Source organism: Aquila chrysaetos, chromosome 4 (genome assembly GCF_900496995.4).
Source record: "Aquila chrysaetos chrysaetos chromosome 4, bAquChr1.4, whole genome shotgun sequence".
In the NCBI taxonomy this organism is placed as follows: domain Eukaryota; kingdom Metazoa; phylum Chordata; class Aves; order Accipitriformes; family Accipitridae; genus Aquila; species Aquila chrysaetos.
Window position 1 is genome coordinate 56,964,313 of NC_044007.1, and position 19,134 is coordinate 56,983,446.

At 41.3% G+C, this 19,134-nt stretch overlaps 1 protein-coding gene across 14 annotated transcripts in view; it reads right to left on the reverse strand.

Annotated features, from left to right (window-relative positions):
• Positions 1–5,599: 5,599 nt before the first annotated feature.
• PPP4R1 (protein phosphatase 4 regulatory subunit 1) overlaps positions 5,600–19,134 on the reverse strand; it is an 84,351-nt gene continuing 70,816 nt past the window's right edge. For all 14 annotated transcript variants that reach the window (XM_041122893.1, XM_030011739.2, XM_030011735.2 and 11 more), the window contains 8 exons: positions 15,565–15,660; positions 14,055–14,240; positions 12,377–12,538; positions 11,632–11,732; positions 9,792–9,912; positions 9,557–9,691; positions 8,408–8,549; positions 5,600–6,689 (listed from right to left, as the gene is read on the reverse strand). In XM_041122893.1, the coding sequence (XP_040978827.1) occupies positions 6,526–6,689; positions 8,408–8,549; positions 9,557–9,691; positions 9,792–9,912; positions 11,632–11,732; positions 12,377–12,538; positions 14,055–14,240; positions 15,565–15,660 (1,107 nt within the window). In that variant the 3' untranslated portion in view covers positions 5,600–6,525. The remainder of the gene's footprint in view (positions 6,690–8,407; positions 8,550–9,556; positions 9,692–9,791; positions 9,913–11,631; positions 11,733–12,376; positions 12,539–14,054; positions 14,241–15,564; positions 15,661–19,134) is intronic.

Here is a 19,134-nt window from a genome sequence, read left to right on the forward strand (position 1 = left end):
ACAGGGAACCATGAAAGGTTCCAGAAATTCATCATCTTTCATGACGAAGATAAAGGACTGCTGTACAGGAAGCTTCCACCTCCATTTACTAATTCCAACACTAGCACTGCAGGGATTCATTTTTATCTCTGTGTCCTGTCAGATTAATGAGCTAAGTCTAATTTTTAAAATCAGCATATTGAAGCCAAGAATTTTACACCTGACCACGTAAGACTACTCTCTTTCAATTAAAAAAAATTAAAGCATCAATCCAAATCTCTGCCAAAAAGAGGTTTGATCAAGCTTAATCTGTCAAGGTTTTAATTTTTCAGCACGCACCTCTGACTCACAGTGCTTCATCTGCAGAGGGAAAAATGCCTCATCCAGACCAAACATGGCTTATATCCAACAGCACAAGTTCCCTACAGTGTTCTTTAAAACCCACTCAGACAGCAGAAGCCAGCAGCACCGTGCTCCGTACCAGAGAACAGCTGTCAGTCTTTCCTGTCCCAGGGAGACAAGGCACAGCCTCACTTGCATAGCCTTGGGCCAAGCCCCTGGCTGCTCATCCATCCCATCACAGATACAGATACCCAAAGCGATGCCTGTCAGACCAGACCCCTGGGGTGCTCTGTGCCTCCGGCTCAGTGCTGGCGCTTTCACTGCTGACCCTCCTGGACGCAATGGACTGCTACCAAGTTTCATCTAGAGTTTCTTGTGTTGCTGACTGCCTTCACAACATGAGCAAGAAGGTATGCCAAAGGATTATGTTGCAAAGCGTATGATTTTAACCAGACAACCCCACTCCCACGCACTGGAAGAATTCCCCATCTAAACTGCAAAACACAAGAGTTCTCAATACAGTGAAGTTACAGCTCAGGGCAGTGAGAGCAGCCCTTGTTCCTGCTGGCATGCCCCATGACCTGCCCTGGCCCTACCCTCTTGACTATACAAGAGCCATAACAGTAGCTGACAGCCCTTCTACAGCTTCTACTAACTGTATCCAAAAGGGGGGCCTGGGGGGAAGAGGTGGGCAGACATCAGGAAAAAGGCCAAGACCAAAGGGTGCTGCATCCTAAAACTTCTAAGGCTGTTCCTCAAGTCATTGTGACTTGTCAGCTGACTCCTCTCTAGAACTCCTAGATGCTCTCCCACAGCCTCCCCTGTCAGGGCTGCTCCATCCTCCAAAGGAGGAATGCACCAAGGCCACTGGAGAGAGACTTAATCCACTGTGAACTGGGGCTCGTCAGCGTAGGCCTTCCCCTTCCCAAATCCCCCTTCTCTGCTGGACTCCCAGGTCCAGGAGAGGAACTGCAGCACTGCCCGCCTTGCCCACAGGCTAAAGCTCCCCTTCAGAGGGGGAAAGGGAGCTGGCAGCACAGCCTTACTTAGCTACAGCTCAGCAGACGATTGGGGAAGTCAGCAGTCTAAGCCTTTTGATGTGACAGACAGGAGTATTGCATCTGAGATTCCTGCACCAAGGAATGCCATTTGCCAGTGAGCAAGAGGTCCACCTGGGAGTCCTGATGAGCTCCTGCTGCTACACCCTCCCTTACACAGAACCTCACCCCGGTACTGTGAGCCACTGCCTGTTTTATCACAGTGCGGGCCCTTGAGGTAGACAAGGGTAGGACATCTCTGCGGACAGTACTGCTTATAGGAAACAACACTGTCAGTTGAAATCCAGGAGGTGGATTTCACAAAAATCCAGCAGGTGACCAAAAAAAAGAAAGAAAAACAAAACAAAATACAAAATCCCTCAGTCAAGAGACCAGAAGAAACAACTGTGAAATAAATGACCAATACAAGAGAAACAGCCCAACCCCCATTTGAACCTTGGTTGTCACCTTACTCAAAACAAGTTTATCTGGGTTCTTACACAGGAAACCTGGATTGACTGAAAAATAACTGAAATTTCTTTTGATGTTCAAACAGTGCACCTCTCCTCCTCTCAGCAGCCTTGTTAAAAAACATGCAGAGAAGTGTGCTCAGTACCTTCACTTTTCACAGTCATGATTCAAAACCACCTGCAGGTAATCCTCTTAAAACATTTCCCATACAGAAAAATTACCACACCTCTGCAGAAATGGGTCATGGTATTTCAAGCAGACCATGATGGGAGGGCTGTAAGATCTTTAAACATCTGTTTACTTGTCTCTGCTAAGTCACACTGTACTTTAATCGGCTAGATGTAGTCCAACCTCAACAGCAAGTGAACCCTAAAACAATCCTATTACCTTGGGCTCTTTATTTATTTTTCCGATCTAAGTAAAGTAAAAGTTAAGTAAAACTAAAAGGCAGAGTCTGAAAGCACTTGGGGGTGGGGGGAGAAGATCATGCACATTTTAAATGAGCTTTCCTGTCATAGTCTTATATTTTTAAGGCAGTCTATCAGTATGTCCTAACTCTGCATATAAAGAAAAGATTAATCACTTTAAATGTACTTTCCATGTTGTCTGAATGCCAGCACAGATAGAAGATGAGCCTTTCCCATCAGCATCAGAGAGGGGAGAAGTGACATGAGAGAGCAAGTGGAATACAGAACCAGCTTTTGTCCATCTGCCTGTCTCAGACTCCTCTTCCCATCCTACCAAGACAGAGAGGTCCCCAGGCTGAAATCAGGTCAGAAAACATGAGCACTGCACACAAGTTTCCACACCAAAGGACAAGGGAACAAAAGGAGACCTTGCCAATGGGAAGGAACCCAATCAAAGCGTCAGAGCGTGCCTGAGCCAAAGGACATACTTTGCCGTTCTCCCCTCTCTGCCCATCCACTACCAATGCAAGTCAGCCATCTCTGAACGCTGACCTCTGACAGCACAAGAAAATGGGGCAAGCACTAACAAGTACATAACAAGTAACTGAGGAGGCATGATCCATTGACTGAACATGGCCAGACCTACACCTGCACAGGAGGGTTGCCAAGCCCATGCAAACATTTATTTCAGCTGGGCTGAAATTAGCCTGCTGTTCTGCGGTCCTAATGAACATAGGATCTTGTCCATAGGGCCAGGCATTTGTGCAACAGCCATGTGGGACATTCAAAACAGCAAAAACTGGTTTCCAAGTGTCAGTCATGTCTTAAAAACAAACCGCCCTCTAGAGGGTTCCAGACACTTGCCAGTTTTATTGGCATGAGATCTGCATGAAAGTGTGGTAAGGAAATGGCCCTACCAAATCCTGACGGATCTCTGAGAAGGAACAACCGAAGACAGAGAACCCGCTGTGAAAAACTGCAAGCAGGAGAAAGGCAGACAGCACTGTAACCAGGACAAAGGAAAAAAGGGACTTCCCATGAAGAAGCTCCAAGAGGAGTGAGCCAGGAGATTAAATGGAATACAATGAAAATTGCTTGTGAAGGACTGATTTGGTATTCTACCAGGAAGGCAGCGGGTAGAGCTATGATACTGCTTTTGGGAAGCCATAGCCCAACAGATGATGATTCAGGAGCCACCTCATTTTCTGCTCAAGAAATCCTGACCAAGAGAGAAATGAATTGAGTTACAAAGCTCAAATCTTTCTTCAGGGGAGACACACACAAGGGAATTCACCAGGATCTTTGGCAGTGTTCCCAGACACTGCCCCACAGAAAAAACAGCTCCTTTTTTCACTACTCAGAACTGAGATGCACATTTCCCCAAACCCCATATCCTTAGGGACGAGTTGAAGCTTGAATTACTGACATCACTAACACTGCCAGCATGAGAAAATTCCCTATCAGAGTTCAGCAATAGAGACCACATCCCTCAGGCTGTAGATCAAATGCTCTTGGGCAACACTGAGAATAAAGCAAGTCTTTTCCTTCCCTTTCATTCTTGGGAATCACCAAATGAAGCAGAAAAGAGGCAGACAGATCCGTGACATGTTGGGTGAAGGAGAAAGGAGAAAGACAGCAATTTCTCCTCTTCCCTGAAGATGATTTTTATTTGTTACATGTCAGAGGAATTCAGGCACTCTGCAACTGAAAACACTCAGTCTTCCTTAGGAAAAGCCTCAAACTCTCCCCTCAAATTCACAGGCCTGCAGCAGTATTGAAGAAATATGGAACAGAGAGAAATAAGGCATCTGGAAGATCTGTCTCATTTTTCAGCTTAAAGGTGTCTTACCCTTAAATAACTAGAAAATACCTAAAGAGATCAGATATAATCCTTCATTTTACTGGACTAGTGGAACAGTATGTTAGTACAGTAACGAAATTAGGTTGGGACATGTTCATTCTGGACTCCAAACACTAGGATTTCTTTTAAGTCCCAGTACTCCTCCAGTGAATACTGCACTCCATTCACAGTTAGAAGATGACCTGAAGCATGCTCTGGTCTGAACAAAGAGCTGATCCCATTCACCTCAGAAATCACACACATGACCCAACTACAACTCAACTGTCATTACACTGAGGCAAAAAAACAGATGAAGGGATTTTTTACCTGGAACAGAATGCAGAAATTGACTGGAATTCAATGTGTATTTCTAAAATGGGAATCATCTGGCCTGGGAAAGCACTAGTTACTTTTAATTGTTCTCTGTATGGCAGCAGGGAGAGCTCAGAAATCCTCCTGCCTGAAGAACTTACTGCTTTCTGACAATCTGCTGTCACCAAGGCATGGTGCTGTCACACTGCCTAGTCCTGTAGGAATTTGCACGTGATTTCTGAACAATTATCAGAGAACATGAGGAACAGAAAACCTGATGAGAATGTTACCTGTACTACAGGAACTTCTGACCTGGGCATGTAGTTGCCTTTTCAAAGTTTAAGCCAATTTTGAAAAGAAAAAGGGACGAGCAAAGGAAAAACCTAAATTAAAAGAAAACCCAACCCCAAACAAACAAAACCCAAAAGAAAACAAGAAACCCAAACCCCAACCCTAAAAAAAACCAACAAAAAAACCACAAACCAAAAAACCAAACCAACCCCCCTCCCCAAACCCACTAAGCTTCAAGGCAGACAGAAATGACTCTGTATCTTAACCACCTCCATGGCCACGCTCAGGAGTAGAAAAGCAGGCCTTTGGGAAATAAACAGCAACTTTCTGTTTACTAGAGAAGAAACTGCAAAAGAATCTATTTTCCCAAGAAAATGTGGAAAAAAAAAAAGATACCTGCCTGAGGCTGAACTGCCAGGGTATTGGGCACCTGACTGATAAATGAAAATGTTCTGCTAAAATACATCAAAGATAAGCTGCCATAGCCATTTCTACCTCCTCAGGAAAATAAGCTTCACACACTTCAGGTTCGGCAGGCTGGAGGAAAGGTGATTTAAGCAAGTTGCCCCTGGAACACATGGAAGGAGATACTCTATCAGTCATTTCAAATGAGAGGAAACAAAAGCAGTCAACGGACTGAACATAGATTAAGGGCAGTTTGAGCTCACAGTTTCCTGTAAATCTGGACTGAGTTGGACTCACTTCAGCAAAGATGCCATTTCATACTGGAGTGACAGGTTCCCAAGCACAACAGGGATGCTTGAAAGAGAATCTAGCAAAACCTCAATTACACAGCCAAAGTACATCTGTGCTGTAGTATATTCCATCTCAAAATGCAAAATTCTTCACAATGAGTAAGCAAACCCCTTCCCCCTGCAATAGCTGTCAACGTGTAAAGAACTAGGAAAAAAAAAGGCCACTTAAATTTCAAACTTATTCTTTTAATGTCTTAAAAAGGTCACAGGATTGCTTTCAATCTTATTAATAAATTTTATTTGGACAAGTAGAGAACAACTTGTATGACAACAGCTTTAAACAACATGATTAAAGACTGCAGCACTCCAAGGAGGCTCACAGATATGTACAGTATATGAAGAAAAAAGTTGCACCTCAGAGCCGATCATGATCAAGTTAAAAATACCTGACTTAAAGTACATGTGCTAATAAATTTCCTTTAGGTCATGACCAGCATGAAAATAATTAGGACACAGGTACTCAGCAAAGTTTTCTTGCTAATGGGTACAGCAATATGCTGCATTTAAGGATTAAAATCAAATTCTAGTTTAGTGTTAGCACTGAGCCCTTAAGAGAAATCCAAATTTCTACTTTTCCCCATTTACAAACATCAAAGCTATTCCCACTTAAGGGTGTGCCCAGCTGCACACAAATCAAGTCCTTGAATGATAAAAACTTTTATCGCTAATACTGGAGGTCTTACATCCCGGTATAAATTTGCCTTTCTGGCCATTTCATCTATCAGTTGCTACAGAAAATACTTGCTAAGTTAACTCCTCAGGAGAAACAATGCAGGTCTCTGGAAATCACATCCTTTCTACAATGAAAATGATCTGCCAATTCAAGTTTCATTTGTTCAGGAAGACAGAAGATTTAAGGCTTCGGTGGCAAAAATAATCCTCTGAGCAGTGTTTTTCTAAAGTCAAGCTGACACAGGTATGTTTATTTTTCCTGACTTAAAATCCTTGGTATCAGGTTTACATAACATCCACCTGTTAAATCTGACAAGAAATCTCTCCTTCCAAAGAGGTTGTCCTAGATCAACCATTTTAGAAGCATTTGAGGACAGTTTGTTTAATTTTTTTTTAATTATAGCAACATTCAGAACTTATTAATAAGTTGATGAAGCAGTGCTCATGGCATCATCTGCAATTTTGGTACTGGCAGGGTGTATGCTTGCAAAATATTTGACATCACTGTCATCATCCATTTGAAGCACCATAATTGTTTGTTCCACAGCCTCTTGATGCGAGTTGGCAGAATTTAGAAAATATTCTGTAAGAGAAAATGCACAAGACTTACAGGAGAAAATGACGGCAGATACTTCAACACAAACCTCAGCATACTATCATGAGGTTCAAAATCTCAGGAGACAGTGCACACGTATAGTCAAACTGGAATATCTGAGCAGGCACACAATACACTTCTGAATATACCTATGAATTCACCTTAAAAAAAAAAATCATTCCATGTTTCAGAGCACAGTTGCTCTAACAGTGCTGTTAGAGTACAGGATTTCTATGCTCCTTCAGTATAAAAGTAAGCGTGACAGACTCCATGACCAGAGAGGAAGACAAAACTTGCAAGAGACTCAGGAGCGTGCTTCTATTTGTGATGGAGGGAAGGTATCACAAACCCATGGGCCACGCCACTCCATTTCACTGGCAGGCTTGCCAAATAATTATCAGACAATAAAACTACGATAACATGAAATAAGAGTGGAAGAAGTTCCAACATCTGACAGTTTTCATGAACTACACAACACAAGTTGCATAAAAGCAGTGTAACTACAAACAGCTCATAGGAAGGACAATTTAGATCTGAGGTTTAAAAACTTCTGAACTTATTATTTAAACCTGCCTTTCATAATCTATCCACCGTCCCTAATCATACACACATCATATTTGAGGCAGGGACTACCTCTATTATAAGCTTACATAGTAGCAATGCAAAATGGAAGTGTACCATCCAGGTGGGGAACACAAAAATAACCAGGACAACAACAAAAATACCAATACTACAGGATAACAGGAAGAACAGTGACAGCCTTGGCACAGTTAACAGAGGATAAATTACTGCACATCAGCTGATCCATCTTAACTGTCTACATATGCTTACTCAGAGTCTCCAGTAAGCACAAGACAGCTAGCCATAGCCTAGTTCTCACTGTGTTGGTATCCTTTGCGTTGTCCAGTGTTTTGAACATTTTGCATTTTTCTTCACACATTCTACAGTAGAAACAGCAGTTCTCAAGCCAGTGTATAGTTTTGAGAAACTAAGTGACTACAACTGGATGAAGTATTCCAAGTGTCAACACTCTGCTGGTTTACAAAACAGCACAATATTTCTAATGCTATTTTCCTTCACAGTGCTTTAGACTCTAAGCACTGCTGACTTCTGGCATCTGCTATGCACTGGGGATGCTTTCCTAAGCAAAGTCTGCAATTTGAAAGTTGCATGTCTAATTTCCCTGAAGAGACTCCAGAGAAACTTTCTTCCCACTGCTACTATAAAATATAAAAAACAAAACAGCAGCCATCTCTTCTCCCCCAGTGAGAAAACAGATGGTGGATTTGTATGGAAGGATTTTTCTTTCTTATTCTTATTACACAGAGCATCAACAGTTGTTTTTTTTTTTTTTTTAACCAAATAAAGGGCACTGCTCAACAACGTCACAGTTCCTAGTTGTTCATCTGTGCTTTCTGTGCCCCGATGACACCTCTACAAACTAGCTTATTCAGGGAAAATGGTACCAAAAGAGCAGGCTGGCATACGAGCAAGAACTCTTATTTCCTCAGCATTACACAACAGCGGCTCTGATACCACAACAAGATTCATGGTTTTACCTCAGCCAAGGTAACATCCCACACCAAGGAGACTGTAAAAGCAAGAGCGACCCACATCTGATGTTTCTTGTTTCCCAGCTGACTATAGGAAAGTGGGGGGACAAAAAGATACGCAGTCAGCGCATTGCAACTCTTTCTGTCACTAACCTTTCTCTAAAAGGGTTTGCTTTAACGTTTTTGCAAGCAGGACTCGAACATTTGGAACCCTGTCAGATGCCAAGTGTAATAAGTGCGGCAACAGATGCACAGCAAACTGGTCCATGGGCAGGCAGTCATCTTCACTGATAGTCTGGCAAGAAGACAGAAGCAATTTCATTAGATTTCAGCACAGTGAGGATAAAATCCCAACACATAATCAGAGCTAACAGATCTTATTACCTTCATAGCACAAATACAGTAGATAGTATCCACAAAGTTTTAAAAATATGGTACAATACTTTCTAACACAAAGTCGTACACAATGAAGCAAGTTAGGGTTGAGGAAATTCAGGCTCAGTTAGAAGCCCACTTTATTTTGTATGAAGCCTGGCAACTTTCTTACTTTTATTCATTTTTTTAATCGCTGTATCATTTGAAAACAGGGAAGAAAAGTAAAAGACCTTCCCAATCCTTTTCAAGATTGATTTAGTCTTTGTTTTAACTAGGTACTATATTAAGACAAGAATTGTCTATCTCAATAAACATCTGTTGTACCCAAACACATTTCTCTAAACTCAAAGCTGACATTTCTCCAAATACTTCAAAGACCTGTCCCACTTGGGCAGCAGTCACGCTGGCTCCCAGTCTTCACCTCTGCTGCAGCCTCCAAATTTGACCATTTCCTTGGGACCCCAGCTAGTTTCAGTTCTGCTTATTTTGCTGAGAATACATTGCTTTTTGACAAAGCTGCACTAGCTGGCTAAGGAGGTACAGGCAACTCCTAGTGCTTGATTTGTAAAGGGTAACCTCAAAAGAGTGGTAGGCTGCTGCAGCATATTATAAAAATCTCACTTCATGCTGAGTAACAAAGCAGCTTCTCAACTCAGGGATTATTTTGTTATGCTTTTGTTTTATATTCAACATCAGATTTGACAACCTGATGTTAATAAGCTAAGCTAGAGATGCATTCAAGCTCATCTATGGAGCAAAACTGAAGAAAGCAGCCATGAAACCTATTCCCTTGGAAACAAAGTTCTCAAATATTAATTAAAATAGTGTCAATAGATAGGTGAAGAGTTCCAGTTGCTACCTCCCCTTAATTCTTACCACTCCCCCCCCACTCCAAAACCCAAAAAGTTGAACAAAAAGACATTTCACCTGGCAAATAAAGACAAAAGTTTGTCGACCAGACCATTTGCGGCATCTACAAAACTTTTCAACAAGTTCATTCATGAGGTCTACCACAAAAGTTGATGTTGAAGCCATGTACAGCTTTTTCACCATTTCACTAACCTTGAAGAAATGAGAAGAAAAAAAAAACCCAGATCAAAATTTACTTCTGACCACCAACCCTCAGAATTGTGAAATACTGAATTTACTTAGACTGCTTTACCAGCTTATAAGAAATCCAACGGACAGAAGACACTTTGTCTGCACAGAGGCTGAAAGCGATAGGTCGCAAGTAGTCATAAATGTCTCTGGCACTGTACAGATCTAGAAGCAAGATCAGTTGCCTACAAGACAGAAGAACCACCAGAGTACATTACAATAAGAAGAAAGGTAGCTTTAACTGTGATTATGATCATTTATATGACAACACTTGCCAAGTATGCCATGTGGCCATAATAAAGTTACCGAAAAGTAAAATTTTCTATTTTTCAATGCCATCAGTTTGACTTTGGATCACTTGCAAATTTTAAAATGCCACTTATTCACAACGATGGCAAAATGCTGCATGAGCTCAAAGAACGAAAAACTAGGAGAGAGGCAAGGAACCAAGGTTGCATGCACAAGGCAGGGATCCTGATAATGGCTACGGTGATCCAGCTGCAAGTGACACCACAGTGTGCACGTACATTTGAATACCTGGTAAAGACATCTCACACATATAACACATGGATAGCTACAAAGCAACTACTCTGACTTATTTTGATAAGTATCCTCGGTCACTTAAGTACACTGATTTATCACATCAATAAACTTCCTCTACTTCAAAGTATGCTGGACAACTAGAGAAATTACCAGTCTTCTTCAATTTGTAATGAGTTGATTAAGATTTCAGCAGGTTGCAGACACCAGTGTATGTCATGAATGGTAGAAAGTATGTAAAAAGAAGCAGCATGACATGTTACAAGTAGCCAGTTGAACGTCTCCATAGCAGCAGTAACAAGTGAGTGATTTGTAGTTACTAAATTGAAACAACACTTAAACGTAGCAAAACCATCATGATCAGTTGTTAAACTAGGTCTCTCAAAATGTAATGCAAAAGATACACTGTAATTAGTCATTACTATATGCTCATTTCATTATTCCTGCTAGAGAAGCCCTGGTAGCACAGTCTCTCCTCACAGGGTAAGTGCTGCAGCCTTGATCATCTTGGTGGCCCTCTGCTGAACTTGTTCCAGTTTATGAGCATCTTTCCTGTATTTGTATAGATGCATTGCTCCAGATGAGATCTAAAGAGTGCTGACTAGAAGGGGCTAATCTGTTCCCTTGATACATTGACTGTGCTCCTGCTGATACAGACCAGGATTGTGCTGCCAGGACACACTGCTGGCTCATGTTCAGCTCACTGTCCTCCACGATACTCCGGGCCTTTCCAGCAGAGCTGCTCCCAGGGCAGCCAGTCCTCAGTCTGTCTCACTATCAGAGGCTCTTTCTTCCCACGGTCAGAACTTGGTATCTGTCCCTTGCTGAATTTCATAAGCTCCCTCCTCTGATAGCTTTCCTGAGCAACCTGGCCCTTCAGAGCTGCCTCCCACGGGAGCCCACCTACCATTTCCATGAAAAAGCCGAAGTCTGCTTGGATGAAGTCCAAGGTCACTACTGTGCTATTCACTTTCTTTACTCCCCTCAAGATCTTGATCTCCTCCGTTTCATGGTCATGAATTCAGCCTACTCACCAAATACAGCAACTTGAAATCAAATTACTAGAACACTTCTGTTGACTTCATGAGCAATCAGATGTGGTCTTCTCTTTTGGCAGCTTATTTTTTTATGGAAGGGTAATGTTTTCAACATATGGTGATGGAAAAAGACATTCAAGTTCCAACTATTGGAAGCGATATACAACTACTGGGAATTTTTAAGCAAGGGGGACAAGTGCAGAAGGATAAGGACTATCCACTAATCAAAAATGAAATAAAGAATGTCACTGTAAAACATCTATTCTATGATTTTAACATTTTTAAATATCCATAACAATAAAAACAAACATCCAGAAAACTACATACTCAGCCAGCTCAGCACGGAAACGCCAGTTCCTGCTGTTATCAGTCACTAGGAATTCCTGAAGCTGATAAAGATACTCTCGTCTTTTGTCAAGATGAAGAAGCTGTAACAGTATGTAAAGAAACAGGCTACAATCAGCAGATAGAACAAGAGCTTTAACATACAACTAATGAAACACTTGCTTTTATTTAAAAACAAAAACAAAAACACCCAACAACAACAACAACAAAAAAACCCTACAAAACCAAAAAAACCCTTAGCAATGGTGTTGCTTTCCTGGGCTAAACCTATCATGCTTAAGTCTGTAAAATTACGTGGGGCAATGCTGAAAGCAAGATCTGATCTAGTCTCTACTTTTACTCTAGAAAACAAAAGGGGTCAGCAGTAAAGATAGTATTGATTTTAAAGGTTTCATGATTTGTATCTTTCAGCTCCAAAAATGAGGCAGTTACAGAAAAACTCCTAAAGAAATTTGACAAGTAAGCTGCGTAGAGAGGTTAGAGCCATCAAAAAACTTAATACCATCCACTGGCACCTACATATCGAATAAACATGCACAAACCAGGCTGTTCAGAGAAAAGACAGTATCAGCAACACAGATCTCCTGCAAAATATACTCTAGTATTCAACAGACATCTGGATGGATACCCACAAAGACTTATGCCAATGTTATGTTAAAAAGGAAGTGCATACAAAGAAATGAAGCAAAACACATAATTGCACTTGACCAGAATTGAAAAGACATACCTTCAGAAAGTCATGCAAGTGTTTAAGCACACCTATCCTGACTTCATCTAGATCTTTTAAAAAGCCATTGAAGACAGGAACTAAATCTCCAGCTGTAAGCTGGTCTCCAAGGATAACTGCAAGTTCATGTATAGAAAATGCTAGTGTCCGCCGAACCTTCCACTGTAAAATAAATAAACAAACAAATTTTACTGATGTATCATCTGAAGTGCTCTATTTTAACCTGAGGGTCAGTATCCAAGCTGGACTCCCAGTCAGCTACAGTACTTACAAATACATTCAACAGTATCTCATGTAACAATTGAAAATGAAATTGGAAATGAGAGACAGAGAGAGAGAGAGAGAGAGAGAGAAGGAAAGAGAGGACAAGTGATAAGGTATCATTTCTTCCATCTAAGTATCAAGGAACTAGGCAAATAGAAGTAACGAAAATATTTTAATTTTCCAGGTGTCAGGAAGGAAAATAGTATTCCTGACATCAGTACTTTTCCACACATTACTCTCTGCTTTAAATTCTTTGGGGTAAATTAGTTCCATATTACTACTCTTTCACTCATTTAATTTGTAAAACAGAATAAGATACATATATCCCACAGTATTTCAGCTGGCGTATTTTAGCTTCCATAATAGCTAAAGTTTCACCCACACTGAGTGCCCAGCAGTCCAAGTACCAGTAGAGCTTTTACTCACCCCAAATTGAGGGGGCACTGTTTTAATGGAGTAACTATTTCAAGTAAGTATTTTTAAAAATAAAATAGCATCTATTCTTTAGCCAGCACTTTCCAATTACCATGAGTACTGTTCTTTTGCCCTGGTCTGGCGATTCAATCTTAATGCAGATTAGACTGGCAATGAACTCTGGACAGTTTTGAATACAGGGTAATTTGTTTTTACTTGTTTTAAATTTATTAGCTGGTTGTTTTTGATGACTGGAAAAGAGTTCGGAAAATATGAGCAATAGCCATGTATAAAATTACTCACTACATATCACTGAGAACTGCTGCTTTGACATAGCAAGCAGCAAGTTCAAGAGAGGTGAAATAGTCTGAGAATGTTTAAAAAGAGCATCTCCAAAAAAGGAAAGACTAGGGAACAACTGTAAACCAACAGCAAAATCCACAAAGCCACCTCCTTACCACCTGACAAGAAGGAAAATGCTGCTATTTCCAGTATTTGTTTTTAAGACAGCAGTGCTGCATGGTGATAGTGATGTTATTCCCTTATGAGTAACTGGATGCAGCACCAAAAGGCCACCAAACGCCTGGTGTGAGGCTGACTCACTGAGCTCCAGACATGCCTGCAGGGGCACATGTCTGCTCACACACAGCAGCACAGCCCAAATTCTCATACCTATGAGAATCCCAAGCACTGCCATAAGATCTGAAGCAAGCAGAGGAAATCAGGAGACCTCTCCTCACCTTCCCACTTGGAGATCCACCTCCCACTCAAACTGCCCCATTTCCTTACTACCTGAGCAGCACACACCCCCAGCTTCCTCTGAGACAACTGTTACACTTTCATTCATTATACAAATAACTAATATCAGCAATGGAAAGCTCCACGTAAAAAGCAGAGCAACCCAACACCCAACAAGAGAAATCATCATAGAAGTTCACATTATTCACTGTCACGTCACAAAAAGTTCAGATCATTCACTGTCAGAGCTTCTTGAGCTTACCTGCATGTCAGATGCCAGTGTCTCATAGGTGTCTTTCAAACAGTGCCAATTCTGTCTGCCTAATGTAAGTGCCACACCTGGCAGGCTGTAGGCACAGTGTTTGGCAATCTCAGTATCAACTGTTTGTGCACGAGATGGATCAGTCATAGATAAATACTGATCCAGCAAGGCTTGAGGTACAACATCCTACAGCAAGAAAAGGGTAGAGTGTTTACACTATTTTCAATAAATCTTCATAAGGCTTACTAAAATTCCAGGGCACACTGTCAAAGAACATTTTTTTCCCCCACAACTATAGAGTATTATTTGATTACAATCTCTTAATAAGAATGCAAAGGTGGTGTATTTCATAAGTTCCACCAAAAAGTTGCAAAGAAACGATGATGTGAGTGGTGGCTATTTAAAAATATACAGACCAAGGTAACAGATGAGTGGGTGGATCACTGTCTACTTAGGCAGACCAGGAAATTAAGAGACTACATTCTACTTTTCTACAAACACTCAGGCTCGCAGGCTGTGCAAATTGGCCATTTTAACTCATCCATAAAAATCGGCAGGACAGCAAATTACAAGGTTTGCTCCAAAATAATTTTCCTATTCCTCTCAAAATCTTGGGGAGGTCGGGAGAAGAAAACTAAATTAAAACGCCTTGGGGAGGGAGGGAAAAGGAGGGGACAGAGTATAGTGTGTTCAATATGGCTTCCAAACTCCCCGAGTAGTCAGCAGGAAGGAAAAGGCTTCTCCAGAGACAAAGAGATCTCTGGTGAAGACCAATCTTTCCTTCCACTGAGAAATCAAAGCATCTGAACTAAAATTTTGTGAAAACCTCTTTGTGTTGACTTCAACACTGTCTTTGCTTCAGCTGTTGTTGGTTTATCTCAGGCACTGACTCTACCCAAGGGGGTGCACAAGAGCATTTCCCTAACACAGCTGCCGAATAGCTCGACTCACATAAGCAACAAGAGGGACTGAGGTTCCCAACTCAAGAACTCACACTGGTGCAGGGTGGCATGCTTAATACTGAAATACGTAACAACAAACACTCGATTCCTTTTGGGAAAAAATAACAAAGAGACAGTTCAAGATAATGAACCACTTCCACAACTTTTCTGCAAAAAGCTGTCATGGGGTGGGGGTAGTTCCACTCAAAACATTTAACAAAAAATCCTGTTTCCTCAATAACCTAATCTCCATTACAGGACAGTTTCCACAGAAAATTAAACCAAATGAAACCAGAGCCTGGAAGTCTACAACAACCATTACCTCATGTCAAAAAATACTGTTATCTCTTATACATAATTAAAACAGAAGCAACTGCTGAATTAAGCCATTCTCTATGGAAACACAGAATATTTTAAAACTACTTATTTAAGAGATTTGCCATATTTCATAGAAACTACATTACATCAGAAATGACTGAATGAAATGCATAAAAGAAATCCCCATATACCTAAAAAAATTCCACTTATCTGATACATAGGTAGGAAAAACAGAAGTCATTGTCATTTACCTGTACTTTGGATTTTCTTTCTTCTTCAGGGCTGAAACTACTGTTGGTGCTCAAATCTGAATCATTATGAATATAGTGAAGTGTAGAATCCATATTCTATGAAAAAAAAGAGAATAAAAGTCACACAAAATACACTCAAGGATTAAACACAAAACGAATGTCAACATCAAGAAGTGCTGTCCTAACCTTAGGGTCTTTTTCTTATATTAAAGGAATACACGTTTTAACATCAAATACAATTTTTCTACAGCCTGAAATCAAAAGGTCTGTAAGATAAATCTTTCTGCTTTCAATTTCAAACACAGGCTCCTCTTTTTCTGCTCTATTTTGGTTCTTATGGAATGAAAATCACAGGAGAGGAATACCTTTGAGACTGCATTAAGGAAAACATAACTAACATATAGGTCACATTGCTTCTCCCCTAAAGAGAAAACAAAAAAACATCTGTAGCCAATTTTGTTATATTTGTTGCTTTGGATTTGTGCTAGAGAAAGGTCAAAACAAAGCCACCCTTACACTTAAGAGTAGAAAACTAATTAGTCCTATGCTGTTGCTCCTCTCCTAGAGGTGATTGTTCTATAACCTTCTCTGCAGATGAGCTTAATCTTATAATACAGAGTCCTAGTGGACCATAGCTGCTGACACTAGTCTTCACTCCTCTCAGCAGTTCTATAATAACAATTTTTATCAATCATTCAGGTGTCCTGGCTACATATCTGGGCCTTGAAGATAAGGACTGAGACTGTTGCAGAACTCTACCGAGCAGCAGAGGTTTGATACACTATGATAAACTGGGCTGCTGAGGGGATGCACTGTCACTTTCTATACCAGTGGAGTTCCCCAAATACAATGGACTTTGCATAATCAACCACGAATTTCAAGAAGTACATGATGAATATTTGAAAAGTAGATCAGGCTGCTGTGCAGCAGCATAGGACAAAGGCATTTTTGCTAGATATGAGCCAAGGTATCTATTCACAGATGCTGCAGGGTGAGCTCTCGGGGTCAACACAAGCGTTGAGAACATGCCTACTCTACCAGCTGTTCAGATCAGTTTGACAATGAGAATTTTCCAGCAAACTATAAACGTCTTCAAAAAAGCCTCTAGGATACCATCTGTCTTCCTTGGTTTGACTTCAGACAGTTGCTTTTTTGTCTTCCATGACCTGCTTTCATTTAAGCACTGAGTTGTAATTTTAGACCCTAAGGTATAATTACAGGTGACAAAGAACAGGCACAGCTATGAGGCAATTGCATATCGCTGGCACAGCAGCCCAAGTCACCTGTCAGGCTTATCAAGCAGCAACAAGAAGGCATCAAAGAACCAAGGAAAGAACAGATCTGCAAGTGACTCCATAACTGTGTCCAGCAGCATACAACTCCAACTATAAAACCTCCAGAGGCTCTGAAAACCACCTCTGCAGGATTTTAGTTTGCCAGTCAATTCTTCACTCTTTTAGCCTTTTTTTCAGAAAGAGAGATAATTTTCAGTATGACCAGAAAGTCACTGGCTTTGACCTCTTTCAAATCAAGAAATTATGAGGCAGCCAGCACAGCCTAGCCACAGTGCCTTCCATGAGTCGCCCAAGTACAAGGGACTGAACGCTAGTCATGCATTCTGCTGCAATAAAAATGAAAAGACTCCATCTCACAATCTCTGCTACCCCAGCTCTAAAAGGCTTAGTTTAAAAAAAGAAAAAACCAAGAAAACACACCCCAAAAACCAACACACTAACAAAACTTCATTGATGGAACTAAGTTGAACAACTAAATATACTGATGGGTGTCCCAGATGGGAACATTTTTACCCAGCCACTTTTAAACTCAAATATGCATTCCAGAAAGGAAGAGCTTCAGTATAGAACCACAGCATCAGCTGGTATTTAAGTCAATGCAGTATCTCTATTCCTGCAGATGAAGTTCCATCTGTACTTTTTCCATGCAACATGCACACACTGAACTGAGCATTGCAGAGAGCCAGGACATAAAATTTCAGCTGGGTTTAGCCTGAAAGCTTCTTGCATACCAAACTGGTAAACCGCCACCTCTGAGATGCAAAGTCTTTGTCATGGCCTTACAAATCTCTCACGTGAGGTTTCCTTTAGCTGTGGTGTAACAGGAGCTCTGTGGTTGAGCTCCATAAACCCCTGCTCTGTGCCACAGGTTGCACACAAAGCCCACAGCACCAGGACAAGTGGTGCTGGCATTTCGTGACAGGGCAGCTGGCCCAAATAAAGAGAGAATGGGCCAGTCTCAGGGGTCCAGTGTCCTGGCATCCACTCTCTTCTTAAAGAGAGTTACTTGTGTCAGACAGGAGTGGGCTGATTTTAGTCCACTTTCTTTTCCTTCCCTTCTCCCTCTACCTCCAACCAAAAAAGGACTCCCACACCCATCCACTGCGAATACAACTTGGGGGATTTCTTGAGGCCTACATTCATTTATTAAACCTTACAGAGAACATACAACCTAAGGAAAATAAAAATGGTGGCTCTTGAGGAAAAATAACACAGCTGTCCTCAACCTCAACAGACAAACTTCATCTATGTCCCAAAATCTTATCTGTTCACCTATTACAACGTTTACTTTCATTTGAATAGAGAATCTCTCTTTAACATGTAGCATGAACTCCTTCAGGAGCCAATACAGCTGCAGAAGGACAAGCAAAGTGTGATTTTGCTTTGCGATACATGTGCAGAACTGTGAAGGCTGATTTCAAATATAAAATGCTGTAGCTTGATTTTTCTGAAGTGTCCAGTACCCTATTGAGACATTGCTATGCTGAGACAAAACCCACCACCACCACAAAGAAAACATCACAAAAAACCCCACCTGTGAAAATCAGAGCTCTCTTCACTGCTAGGGGCACAAGTGAACAGTTCACTTGCTCAACAGATGACAGCTTGATTCCCAAATTCTAGGTCACCTCTATAATATCATTTCACTTGCAAAATGAGGACTTGATTCCATGCCAATAACAAACAAAGAACTGACAGACTGTCCTAGTTTCAGTTGGGATAGAGTTAACTGTCTTCCTAGTAGCTGGTACAGTGCTATGTTTTGAGTTCAGTATGACAAGAATGTTGATAACACTGATGTTTTCAGTTGCTGCTAGTAGTGTTTAGACTAATGTCAAGGATTTTTCAGCTTCTCATGCCCAGCCAGTGAGAAAGCTGGAGGGGCACAAGAAGTTGGCACAGGACACAGCCAGGGCACCTGACCCAAACTGGCCAACAGGGTATTCCATACCGTGTGATGTCACATCTAGTATAGGAACTGGGAAGTGGGGGCGGGGAATCGCCGCTCGGGGACTAGCGGGGTGCTGGTCGGCGGGTGGTGAGCAATTGCACTGCGCATCATTTGTACATTCCAATCCTTTCATTATTGCTGTTGTCATTTTATTAGTGTTATCATTATTAGTTTCTTCTGTTCTGTTAAACCGTTCTTATCTCAACCCGTGGGTTTTGCTTCTTTTTCCCCGATTTTCTCCCCCATCCCACTGGGTGGGGGGGGAGTGAGTGAGTGGCTGCGTGGTGCTTAGTTGCTGGCTGGGGTTAAACCACGACACAGATT